Source organism: Chelonoidis abingdonii, chromosome 7 (assembly GCF_003597395.2).
Source record: "Chelonoidis abingdonii isolate Lonesome George chromosome 7, CheloAbing_2.0, whole genome shotgun sequence".
Lineage (NCBI taxonomy): Eukaryota > Metazoa > Chordata > Testudines > Testudinidae > Chelonoidis > Chelonoidis abingdonii.
The window spans coordinates 53251285-53265168 of record NC_133775.1 but is presented as its reverse complement, the minus strand read 5'-3'; the positions used below and the strand labels follow the sequence as shown (position 1 = coordinate 53265168).

Here is a 13884-nt window from a genome sequence, read left to right as displayed (position 1 = left end):
GTCCAACTTGGCTGTGGTGAAAACGTGACAGAACACATGCTATAGGATCTCAGAGGACTTGTTGACTCATCAAGTATTTTCTACTCTTTCATGGGAGGGTACTGTAAAGTAGGGTTTTATAAAAGATACCAGAGAGCTGTCTATGGATCATTGGTCTGATTACCTCCCCCTGCACACTTTGGCTTTTATACACGATTGATGTCTGCCCCAACCCTGGCCATCCCTTCATTCTCAGCCCCAGAACCTGTCCTCATCACTAGCTCTGCCCCGATTAAAACCTTCCCTTTAATCCTCATACCTGCCCTTTTCCCCTCCACTTCCCTTTGCCTGCTTCATCTGCCAAAAATATCACTGGCATCCATGATTTTATTTCTTACTATCACCAGCCTGTGACACTCACTGACGCCTACTTCCCTGACCACAAAACTTCCTCCGCAGCTATTCTCGCTGCATCATTTTCTCTCATATACTCCACCCTAAGTCATCTCCTAAGAAATAGGGCACGAGAACCGGGCTTCTCCTCTACGATTCCAACTCATTCTTCCCACTACTCCTCCTTTGTCAGCAAGGTATCCCTTTTTTAATGATGGAAAGAACAAAGGAGAAAATATTATGTATGAATGATAAGACTTAGAGGTCCCATTGTGCTAGGTGCAGTGCATATACACAGTCCCTGCTCCAAAGAACTAAATTAAGATATAACACTTCAGTTGTTTTTCCCTGAGCTCTTAGAAAATTCACTCTGAAACTAATTATTTATTATACAGTTACATTAATATGCTGTGAGGAAAATAAAATCCTGCAATCTGATATGATAAAAGTAGATACAGCCCTTTTGATGACATTCACACCAGGAGTCTGAGTCAATATCAAACTTACTCAGTATCTTTCCTGTTATTATCTTGGACATGTTTTTCATAGATTCCTTATTCATTTTCTTTCTGTTTTCAAGTGTTTCTCTTCCCAGACTTTGCTGTCTTTGAAAAACAAAAACAAGCTGGTACAGACCTGGGATGAAAAAGAGGATTGATTTTTTACAATTTTCTTATAAACTTAAGGCTGGATTCTGCCAGCCACACTCACACCGAGTTGCACCTTATTCATTTTCTGAGATCATTTTTGTCAGTGGGGCTAACTGCAGAGTAAGCTACAGCTCAATATGAGTAAGAGTAGCATGGTGTCCTTGAACGTCATGAAAGAAGCTGGACTTAGCCACTGAGCTTGAAAATCCTCACTTTTTCCATAGAAGTAATATAGGGTGGGCATTGGTAACTAGATGCACTAGTGTCATTTGTTATGCTTTTCACATAAATCCCCATATAGTCATCAGATAAATTTTTTTTTACCTTCCACTGACCTCGGCTGAATTGGAATTGGGAACCTGATGTTAAGAAGCCCATGCCGTGGCAACAGTATATTTGATATGCAAATGAATATAGTGTCGATCAGAAGACTGTTCTTCTGCGTTAAATTATCAAACTAACTTATGATCCTTCAAGACAATATTCAATGTGACTAATAAAATAAGATCTACTTTATTAATACCAATAAAACAGTAAAGAATGACCACCAGGATGAAATTCAATAAGGACAAATGCAAAGTACTCCACTTAGGAAGGAAAAATCAGTTGCACACATACAAAATGGGAAATGACTGCCTAGGAAGGAGTACTGTGGAAAGGGATCTGGGAGTTATAGTGGACCACAAGCCAAATATGTGTCAACAGTGTAACGCTATTGCAAAAAAAGCAATCATTCTTGGATGTATTAGCAAGAGTGTTTTAAGCAAGACACGAGAAGTAATTCTTCCGCTCTACTCCAGGCTGATTAGGCCTCAACTGGAGTATTGTGTTCAGTTCTGGGTGCCACATTTCAGGAAAGATGTGGACAAATTGGAGAAAGTCCAGAGAAGAGCAACAAAAATAATGAAAAGTCCCTGACCTATGAGGGAAGATTGAATTGGATTTTTTTAGTCTGGAAAAGAGAAGACTGAGAGGGAACATGATAACAATTTTCAAGTACATAAAAGGTTGTTACAAGGAGGAGGGAGAAAAATTGTTGTTGTTAACCTCTGAGGGTAGGACAAGAAGCAGTGGGCTTAAATTCCAGCAAGGGTGGTTTAAACTAGACATTAGGAAAAACTTCCCATCAGGGTGGGTAAGTGCTGGAATAAATTGCCTAGGGAGGTTATGGAATCTCCATCACTGGAGATTTTTAAAAGCAGGTTAGACACTGTCAGGGATTGTTTTAGATAATACTTAGTCCTGCCATGAGAGCAGGGGACTGGACTAGATGACCTCTCAAGGTCCCTTCCAGTCCTATGATTCTATGATTAATCAGTTTGCTAAACTTAATTAATTTAATTTCAAATCTAAGCACATATCCCTTCATGTAGTGTGTCATACAGATGAATATAATAGCAATTTTAATGATCATTCAAATACAGGAATTCACAAATTCAGTGTAGGTGAACTTGAAATTACTTTTCTCTAAAGTAGATGGTACTATCATAACAACTTTAGATCATGGTAGTATTACATCTGCTGTTTCTTTTGGCAGCAGTCTGTCAAAAACAGAGGTTGACTGAAACTTTGAGTCAGTGCTGTGTACTGAGGCAGGAATCTTGTGAGGAAAAATAGTATGTGATCATGTAATTAAAGTCTGGATCATAATGCATTGCACAGCACCGCTCAATTTAAGCTGCACAGGAAACCTTAATTCTGGCATTTCTTAACTTTTGAGCGCTCGACTTCGCGGCCTTAATTTATTTTTAGCTTTCTCTCTCTCTCTGTGTAGTTTGTATAAAACATATTGGTGAGGTCTTAGTAAGAGAGAATGTCTTCGGCTATCCCTCAATGTGAGGCTGATGTCTGCCAAAGGGGTTCATTGGTGGATTTTTAAGTGGCTGAAGAGCCCAATTTATGCCCTGCAGATTTTCCTACAGAAATGACAGGTGTAAACTTGGAGGAGACATAGTTGTTGGCTGGACTGTTGTGCCCTTTCTTTCCTCCTTTGTTGCTTCTCTGTCTCATGAACACATCTGTTTTCTTCAAAGTGAGTTGTGGCTTGGTGTATGGTGTGGCTCCACTGTGTTCTGTTCTGCGTCGAGTCCTCCCACTTTGTTGGGTTAATGCCTCCCTTTTTAAGGTGTACTTTCAGTATGTCTTTGAAGCCCTTCCACTGCCCTCTGTGAGCCCTTCTCCCCTGACTTAACTGAGAGAAGAGTACTTGTGTCAGGAAGGGCAGGAAGGGAGTGTCAGGTATACGTAAACACTGACCAGCCCAGCGGAGTTGGTGTTTCATGACCTGCACTTCTACACTGCTAATATTGGCTGCAGAGAGAACACTGATGTTAGTGCGTCAGTCTTCCCAGCGGATCTTGAGAATCCTCCTGAGACAGCACTGCTGGAACCACTACAGCCGCTTGAGATGTCTATAGGTTACCCAGGTCTCATGCCCGTAGAGAAGGGTGGGGATGACAACTGCCTTGTAAACTAAGATCTTGGTACCTATTTGTAGATCCCTATCATTGAGGATTCATTTGAGTAGTCTTCCAAAGGATGTGGTGGCGTAGCAGATCCTGTATTCAATTTCTGTGTCAGTGCTGGCTGTTTAGGAGGGGTGGCTGCCACAGTTGGAAAATAGTCCACATTTTCCAGAGGTTCTCCACTGATGGTAATTTATGGAGTATGAAGAGTAGTTTGTGCAGGTGAGAGCTGGTAGAGTACCTTGGTTTTTGCAATGTTGAGAGAGAGACAGAAGCTGCGATAGGCATCTGCAAAAAGATTTAGGGTACTTTGCAGGTCGGCTGCGAAGTGTGTGAGAGTGATGCAGTCATCTGCATACTGAAGGTCCGTGATGACAATTCTTGTGATCTTAGATTTTGTTTGGAGACATTGGAAATTGAGGAGTTTGCCATACATACGATACTCAATCCCAATTCCATCAGGGGAGGCAGTCACAGATGAGAATCAGGATCATAGCATGGTAAATGGAGAAGAGTGTTCGAGCAGTGACATAGCCCTGCTTTATGCCAATGCGAATGATGAATGGTTGGGTCTCTGAGCTGTTGCACAGAATGGTGGCAGTCATCCCATCATGGAATAGTCTGATGATGGAAATGAATTTCTGAGGACAGCCAAACCTACACAGCATCTCTCATAGGGCATCACGATTGATAAGAGTCAAAGGCCTTGATTAGATTGATGAACGCCATGAACAGTTCCTGTTATTGCTCTCTGCACTTCTCCTGAATCTGTCATGCCAGAAAGATTACGTCAGTTGTGCCTCGGGATGGTCTGAAGCCACATTGTGATTCAGTGTGATTCTGCAAGGGGGAGAAGGCGGTTGGGTAGGATCTGGGCAAGGATCTTCCCTGTGATGGAGAGGAGAGCAATACCTCTGTAGTTCCTGCACAAAGATTTGCCCCCTTTCTTGAATATTGTAACAATGTTGGTATTCTAAAAGTCAGGTGGAATTTCTTCACAGGTCCAGATTCTGTTGAGAAGTTGGTAAAGTTTATTCTGGAGCAGTGTTCCTCTAGCTTTAAAAACCTCAGCTGGGATGCCATCTGGGCCTGGTGCCCTGTGATTTTTTATCTGGGTGATGACAAGCCGACTTCCTGAGAAGGTGAGGGATCAGCAAGGTGTTTCAACGCCATGCCTTGTGAAATAGACTTGTTGATGTCTTCAAAGACACTGGGCGATTTAATAGGCTCTCAAACTGTTCCTTCTAGCATTGCTTAATGGCTGCATTGTCCTTGAGAAGGGTGGAGCCATCCTGGGAACATAAAGGGGTTGGGCCTTTGGAGCTTGGCCCATATATAGCTTTTGTTGCTTGAAAGAACTTCTTATATCATCCTGGTCTATGAAATTCTGGATCTCAGAGGCCTTCTCTTGACACCCCTTATTTTTGATGTCACGTAGTCTCCTTTAGACTTCAGCTTTGAGCTGGTGATAAGCTTCATGTTTTCGTTGCTTTGAGGAATCATTTTGCCAGTTTTGCCAGTTACAGAATTCAGTTCTTTTCTGCTGAATTAATGCTAGGATTTCCTCATTGTTTTCTTCAAACTGGTCTTGGTGCTGATGAGTGGAATATCCTATAGTTTCAGCACATGCCCTGTGAATGGTATTTTTAAGTTGATCCCAGTGCTCTTGAATGTCAATGACATTAACATGCAAGTTAGAGAGTTTCTCAGACAGGTATTGCTGGAACATCTCGCAGCTGGCTTGGTCCTGAAGTGCTTTGATGTCATATTGATTTCTCGTAGTCTTTGGGTGTTTACAGTGTGGTGGAGTGAGCTGCAGATACATGACTGATCTTACTAATCAGTGTTCTGTCCAACAGTGATCTATACCTCTCATGGCTCTTGTTATAGAGACATTGGTGTAATCTTGAACTCTGACTATAACATAGTCAAGAAGGTGCCAGTGTTTGGACAGAGGATGTTGCCAGGTGGTCTTAAATTTGTTACTCTGCCTAAAGATGGTATTTGTCATGATCAGGTCATGCTCCACACATTTGCTGAGGAGAAGAATACCATTGGAGTTTACATTATCTACCCCTTTTTTGCCTATTTTGCCGCTCCAGAGTTGGAAGTCCCATCCGACTCTGGCATTGAAATGTCCCAGGAAGATAAGTTTATCTACCTTAAGTATGGCTGTGAGGACTTCATCAAGAGTGCTATAAAACTGTTCCTCGTCTTCCTCCTCATCAAGTGTTGGGGTGTATATGCTGATGGCCAGGGCATATTAGTTGTTGCTGAGCTTGAGTTGAAGGGTTATGAGACGCTCGTTGATCCCCATGGGAAGCTCCAAAAGCTGATTGATGATTTTATTTTTGATGGCAAAGCCAATCCCGTGAATGCGTCTCTTTTCAGGTGGCTTTCCTTTTGAAAAGAAGGTATAGCTACCTCCATCCGCTTTTAATGGGCCCTCATCAGCCTGGTTTGTCTCACTAAGAACTTCAATGTCAATGTTAAGTCTTGCCAGCTCTCTGGCAATTATGGCAGTTCTTCTTTCTGGGCATTCACTGTGCTGAGAGCCCATAAGGGCTGGGACATTCCAGGTGGCGAAATTCATTGTCTTATATCTCATGTTTCTGCCGTGGAGTTAAGTGATCCCACTGGATGCGGCCATCCAATCGGAAGAGTGTGAGACAGCCTATGTTTACAGCACCTTTTCTAGCCCCTTCCCCATTTGGGGTGAGCAGAGGGGATCCTAAAACGGCCTGCTCAGTCACAGTCACTGTTGCTGAAATGCACTTCTGTCTCATTCAAGCAGATGACTGTCACACGGCTGCTGCTGCCTGCATGCAGAGATGTGACTAGAAACTCCCAGAGATCACTGCTCTTGTCTTCATTGCCACTCGTCCATCACTGCCGGGCTTTGTGAGGATGTGAGCCCTTTGGCACAGGCCTGCACGTGAAATCTTTTAATGTGGGGAAACCGGTGTGCAGGCGGTGACCACACGAGACTTGACAGGAGGAAAACCTTGACCCAGTGGCAAGGAGATTCAAGACAACTGGGGTCTCCATCCTGCAGTAGCCCTCATTTGCCTTCACAGCCGCAGAGTACTACAGGGTCTTCTATATACGCCTGATCCACCATTGGGTCTTGTGAAATTTGGATCGTGGTTAATCAGGAGCTTCACCTCAGACCTGCTCACCAAGGGGGACCCTACCAGGCACCTGAAAGTTCCAGATGATGTAGCTCTGAGGGTCTTTAGCCCACACAAGCCTCTCCACCACAATAAGGTTGCGGTCCATCAGAGAGGAAGATTGGATGTATTGAGCATGTGAAAACAGCAGTTTTTCAAAGGCTTATATCAGCCAAATTTGAGTGGATTTTCATGGGGACAGCAAAAAGCACATCCCTGGGATAAAGGTGATCCCCTTCCAACCTTCAAAGTCCTGCTCCAAAGCATGAGGGCACTAGAGATTTTCAAGGAAAAGTTTGCCACAAGTTTTGACCACGGGCAAAACTATATATTGTTTCCTAGCGTCGTTCTCGGAAATGACTGAACAGTTTTGGCAGACATTTTCTAAAACAAGTCAGCCTGGGGCAGACACTCAGCATGGAAAATTTCACCCCAAACAGTTAAAGTTTGGCCAAATTATAAATAATTGAAAACAGGGTCTTATAATGGGAAGTGTAAGCCAACCCTAATAATAGATGGTGCTACCAGCTCCACCTTTAATATAGCTTTTCCTGTAGGCAAATGGGACTAGCCATACCAGTATAAGATACCTTTATACCATTACAACTGTGCCCATACTAAAGTTGGTACTGGAATGATTGTATTGGTAAAAAATTACACTCTGAATCAACTTAGTAACTCCAGTATAACTTTCAAATGTAGATCAGGCTTTTGACTGAATTGTTATGGGGAGATTTTCAAAGGCATAAAGGACAGGTGCCTGGCTTTCATTGAAAGTTAATGGGAGATGGGTGCCTGTGCCTTTGCAAATCTTCTCTTAAATCTCAAACGTATAGCAGCTTCCTGATTCCAATTTCCTCACTTTGGTAGAGTCTTTTTTGCTGACCCATCTTAACTCGTTGGTAGTTGGCTGTTGTCTCAGGAGGCCGCAAGTTCCCTGTTTTATAGCTCCTAAACTTCCTTTTGGTTACAGTTATTGAATACCCTTTATTTTATGCTCTTCCTGAGCTCCTTTGAAATTCACAACATTTCCTTAATAACTAATTTAGTGAGGCTTAATTTAAAAAGATAGCGGAGTGTTTTACTGCTCCTTTTCGGTAGGACCCAAGGGAAAAATAAACAAACTCATAAACAGAAACACTGGGTCACGCGTGTTGCTGATGTAGGTGAGTGCTACTTCAGTTAATTTTGCCTACTTGTGTGACAGTGACAAATTTGACTGATCTGAATGAAAAAAATGAATTGAATGATCTTTCTATTGCAGTTAGTTTAGTCCATATTAAAATAAGAATATGAAAAGATGTATTTGTTCATTGGGGGTCTTAGAATTAAACTAAGTATGAATAGATATTTCCTCTCAGTTATAGAGAGAGATTATTCTTTCCTCTCTCCCAGGGATTGAGCTGCCTCGGCATTAAAAATACGAATGAAATTACATTAACCCCTGTCTTTCTGATTCCAATGGCCTTAATTTTTCACACAATGCATTGCAGAACTTGTTGCAACAAGTTATTGAGTTTAACAGGAATAAAGAAGGGATTTAACATTTATATAAACAACAAAAATGTCCAAAATTCTTACAGTAAGTAATAAAGTATGTACCAAGAGTTTTGGAAGGGATATAAACTCTTATTCTTCAGGGCTTTTGACAATCTCTAACTATGGCAATTCCTAAATTAATATTACTGTGGCTTCTTTTTGTTTGGCTTAGTGCTTGTGTATAAAGAATATTTTGGGGGTGGGTGGGAAGGGAGGGTTGTATGGCCCCAATTGACATCCTATTGACTTGAGTAGAGCTCTGCACTAATTGCAATTAAAACAGTTGCTGCTAGTTCATAGTTGCAATGGAAATCTTGAAAGGAGCAATATTGTGCCATCCAAGGCAGCTGCTGAATAGTTGCAGTGATCCATTAATTTTTGGTTATTTCTTCTTAGATGTTGTTTATATAAGACCTTGAGAATGTGTGATTTGAGCTGAAGCTTGCCAGAAGCAAAGGTGGTGGTAGAGGCATTAAAATGGCTTGATGGGAACCACTTATTACCTTCAAAGAATTGCAGAATTCAATTGTCCTGCTGGCTACCTCCTAAGCTAGCTCTTCAGCTCCTCCCTACTGCCTGCCTTTTCTGTCCCTGTCTCCTTCAGGAGGCACGATGCCTCATGGAGCATCCAGAACCACCAGGGCAGTGTGCATGCTTCACCATCTCATTGAATGGCCAACTTTGCTCTGCCCTTTTTGGGGCAAATTGTACCTTCTAGTGTGCATGCAGGACACAGCCTGGCATTTCCCCTTGTGCAGAGGAAAGGCCTGCATATGTCCTTTTTCACACACACTCGTGCACCTGCCTAAGGCAAAAACTGGCCTCTAGCAAGGAACCAAATGTACACACAGTAGCTACTGAGAATTTGCATTAGAACATTAAGAAAACTGTTAGATAAATGATTGAACTCTGTCTTAAATAACATTTATACTTCATATATGTATATGAACGTACATAACTGATACTTCTAATTGTACTGTACTGTTTCATTAATCTGTAAGGCTGCGAGGACATGAGAAACACTTTTATACATGACGTTCTGGATAAAAGCAGCTGAGCAAAGCATTCACTTGCATTGAGGTGGGTGGAATCAAATGAGAAACGTGGCTAATCAAGGTTATACTGGGTTGAAATCTTTATCTCCTCAGCTTATCTCAAAATTCAGATCATCATTTAAAGTCTGAATTTTGGGAACCCTTTTCAGCCAAGGTCTGCTATATTAGAAAATATGTTTTAGAAGGAAAATGTTATTTTTAACCATGGGTCTTTGTTCATTATGCAGTGATGAAAGGAGCTGTGGTATTACAGTCCACTTTGGAAACACTTTGAAGTCTGTCCGTTGTGAAATTGGATCCATAAAGAACAAAATCTTTGATTGTGATACCTGCATATAAGATCTGAACCAAAAATGTCTTGTATAGATCCATTTCAACACATTACAGTGAGTACATTTGACTTTCCTATGCATGTTGTATTGTGCATCATCTTCTGCAAGCAGTTACTATCAATAACCGTATAATGTTAGTATCATCATGAAACTTGAAAGACTCTCAGTATAAGTTTGGGTGAATTAAGACTAGATTTAGAAGAATTTTATTTAAAATGAAATTTGATAGATATTATTGATGCCTTTGTAAAATTTTCAAAAGTTCCCAAGGGTATGTCAATACTGCAGCTGGAGGTGAGCCTCACAGCCTGGGTAGACAGACTAGCACTAGCTTGGGTTGAGCTAGCATGCTAAAAATAGCAGTATGGACATTGCAACACCAGTGAAGGCTCGGGCTAGCTACCTGAGCTCAGGGGTTGGGTGGGTCCAAGCTCAGGTGGCTAGCTGGAGCCTCTGCACCTACCTCACCTTTGAAAATAGAACTTATGCTCCTACGTCACATATGCACTTTTCAAATATTACCTTAGATACTAATTGTAAATTATCATAATTTCAATGGTTTTTGGATTCAAGACTCATAAACAGTTCGGTCATGTGGTGCTTTGATAATTTGACACTTATATTTCCTCCTATTAATATTCTCATTAATTGATTATCAGATAGAGCTGAGAGCAGAAGAGCTCACCAATTTTCTACAAATGCAACATCAAATGTGTTTAACTTTCTCTTAAAAGTGATTTTTCTCGCAATCTTGACTGGCATGATAAATTGAAAATAATTTAACACCTGAACCAAAGTCTACTGAAGTCAAGGGAAGGCCCTTACCGAATCCTCCAACTTCGCCTACAAACTTAGTCTATAAATAACTAAAACTTTGCATATTGAACAATGGAATCACAAATCCCATATGAACTGGAATCACTAACGTAAGCAGGATGTGTTCATAATATCACATATTGTTCGTAACTGTTTGGGAAACCTATTACAGCAGGAAAAGCAATATGTGTTCAGAGGTAGTTACCAATATACTTGTCATAATGTTGAACTTCTGAGTTGCTAAAATACAGTACATGTTTCCTTGAAATGATCACTTATCAGCTATGTGGTTTCTCCCCCTATAGTCACATCCTTTAAATGAGTCTGCAGCCAACAGATGTCAAGCACTTGTTTTATTCACGCTGAAGCTTTGTGAAGGCTGTTGTGATGCCAGTCTCAGGTTTGCAGGCAGCATTATTTATAGAGTTTAAAATGGCCTGCCAACTCTGAAGATCGCTGTTTGTAGTCTGATGGCTAGTATGTATGTGTATCGCGGTCCTCTCCTGGATGGAATGTCAAACCTGCTCAAATATCTGTGATGCAGCTGTTTGAGATATTCGCAACAAAACAAAACATGCCTAATTTAAAGTATCTGAGTAGCTCCTTGAGGTCAGTGGCATTACTCAGGTGCTTAAAATTAAGCACATGCTTTAGAACTTTATTGAAATCAGGGCTTTAGCTTATATTTCATTTAGCTGCTCAGAGAAGTTTGGTAGGACTGCTGCTGTGGGACAGAAATATAATGGGAAAGTGCAGTTTTTAAAACAAAGTATAGTTAAATTTCTCCTCTCCTGTTGAACCATAGTTCATTGTCAATAAATAAGTTAAAATGAGACATAATTTTCATGACTTTTTGGTTGAAAAGTGAAATTTCACAGAAAAGCATAATCAAAATCCTGAACTTTGGAGTGATCTTTTCCTAGTTTTTAAATGTCCCTTTTCTTTTTCATGAAAGCCTCACATAAATAGAAGAGGAAATCGACTGAGTGAGTTATTGAGTTTACAGGAAGTTAGTGAAACTCACTGCTCTGTTAGAAGCACAGAAATTAGAGAAATAATTTTCCTCCCTGTAACCTTTCTCCAGTTATATTGATGTTTAGGTGTTGATTGAAAGAATAATAGGTAAAATATGTACAGCCTCGAGTGTGAATTTTTTTTTTGAAGTTTACAGTGTCCCTTTAAAAGAAGGAAATGTACTTTACAAAAGTTATTTAAACGAAACAATCCCTTTCCTCCCTAGCCCAATTATCTGCTTAAATTTTCTATTTGGTACCAAGGAAGTAAAAATGTTATACAATTGATGCAAGTCAGAACGGTTTGATGTATGTTTTGTGCACAGTTACATCTTGTCTTCAGATTAAATTATGTGACTCAGCATCCCATGCATGAATGGTATTAGGCACCTTTAAAAAAATATGAAACCTTCTGAATTTCTCAACAGGCACAGAAGATTCTTATTCAAAACCAGTTCACTTTACAGAAAAGTTTGAATGAAACTTGAGTGCACTATTCTGATTCCCAGGATAATGGTAGTAAAGTGAAATGTAATCAAACTAGTTTTTTAAAAAAGGGAATAGTGAATAATTGTCGCTTACTTGCCTCATATGTAAGAAAGAGGAAGTAAGTTAACTAGAGAGTTTTTACTGAGGACAGGAAGACATTAAGAAAGAGACAGGAAAGGGTAAGCTAGGGGTTGCAAGAAAGGGAGAGGAGTGTGTGTCTGGGGCGGCGGGGGGAAATGAGATATAAAGAGATGGCTGTGAGTGTACTCATGACAAGTCTATGCTTGTATGTTACTCACACACTCAAGGGCACCCACCTTTACCCAGTTCCTAGGGCTCAAGGCGTAACCCTCTTAATTTAGGAACACCTATACTTTCCCAGTTCCTAGGGCTCCAGGTGGAAAGCACCTAACTTTATCCCTCTGGGCTCTACTACTCTGTGGGCTCCGGGCAAACACCTTTCCCTGTGGACTCAGAGCAAACACCCTTTCCCTGTGGACTTAAGGCTTAATCTTTTGCGGGTTTATGGGGTCTTTTACCAGTGAAAGAGCCTTGCATAGTAATATACTACATAACCTCTATTAATTAACAATCACCACAAAAATAATTCACACACTACACATACAGTGCTCACCACTCCCAATAAGACAGATGAACTTTTCTTGATGGAAAATCAGGACCAGGTCCATCTGGGGGACTCCAGTTTCTGCGTGGTGTCTTAGCAGAGTATTGAGATCTGGCAGCTTTGATCTTTGGGGTTGTGTCCTGGAGCTGGTTCCCAACAAACTTCCTTTTGGACTCCAGTGAAGTTTGAGTCTAACTAAGTTTTCTTTAGCCACCTTAAGATCTGTTTCTTTATCTGGTGATAGTGGGTGCCATTAGGACAAGGTCTCCTTCTTAACAACCTGATATTACATTGTTTAAATGTAATTTAGATAGAATGTGAGGATGTGACTTCCTGCTTTTAGCTTATGGCTGCTGTCTCTCCTAATATGGCTGCTACTGTTTAGCCAAAGAACAAGGCCTCAGACGTTACAACAGAGTGGATTGAGCCATTAGAAGGAGAATATTCCTGGCAGAAATTCCTGTGACTCATATAATCCATCCAGGTGGCCTGTATGGTTGAGTGATTTCCTCCCTGCTTTTCCACTGGAGAGGTTTAGTTAGATTTGCAGGAGAAAGAGGAATTGAGGTGTAAGTGTCAACCCCTCCCTAAGTAATTTAGGAGACTAAATCCCATCTTCAAAAATGTCACTTTTGAACATGGGAATCAGGCTTCTAAATTTCTTAATGGCTTTTGATAACTTTATCCTCAGTGTTTAAGGCCCAGGTTTTTAGAGGTATTTAGAAGTTGCTTTGCTCAGTGTTGCAAGGCCTAAGTGACTTATATAGTTAAGTTCCATTTTCAGAAATGACTTAAGCATGTTGGAGACAAAGTCCCATTGACTTTCAATGTCCATCCTTCCTCTCTGCTCCTGGGTGTTTGGCTCTCTAGTGTAATGGCCTCCAAAAAGACAAATTTCTCTAGCAGTGGAGATCTGTGGGTGGGTTTTTGTATTGTGGGCTGCTGCTTTTAATTATAACCCTATCTTTAAAAGCGCATCCATAAAGAAACACCACATTGTAAAACAGATGTTGTTCAGCAGACCTGAGTCCTGTGGAGGTAGAATATATTAATTAACTGTGTTGTAAAGTATCATCAAGAAGCAACAAAAACTGAGAGGCAGCAATGAAAGAAGTTTTTTTTCCCTGTCCTTCTCCAACTATCTTGTAAAACTGCTCGATAAACTGTAAATTTCAAAATGACAAGAAGAAGTTATGTTTTTTTTTTCTTTTAAGCCTTGGTGCCTGAGAGGCAAAAAGCACTGGGCATGCTAAAACTTCTAGGGTATGTCTTCACCACAGAGTTAGCCTAAGCTCTTACGTGAGTGTTGCACCAACCCTCTTTGCTTTTCCCCTCCCCCAGTCATCTGAGTTTGGCAT

General features: G+C 40.8%; 1 protein-coding gene across 2 annotated transcripts in view; it reads left to right on the top strand.

Moving 5' to 3' along the window:
* Nucleotides 1-13884, top strand: part of PLA2G4A (phospholipase A2 group IVA) — a 127286-nt gene that overhangs the window by 9254 nt on the left and 104148 nt on the right. The window contains exon 2 of one of the 2 annotated variants that reach the window (XM_032783433.2): nucleotides 9479-9637. In XM_032783433.2, coding sequence (XP_032639324.1) covers nucleotides 9605-9637 — 33 coding nt within the window. In that variant the 5' untranslated portion in view covers nucleotides 9479-9604. Of the gene's footprint in view, nucleotides 1-9478; nucleotides 9638-13884 lie in introns of those variants that run through there. The other variant, XM_075067862.1, reaches the window with a different exon arrangement.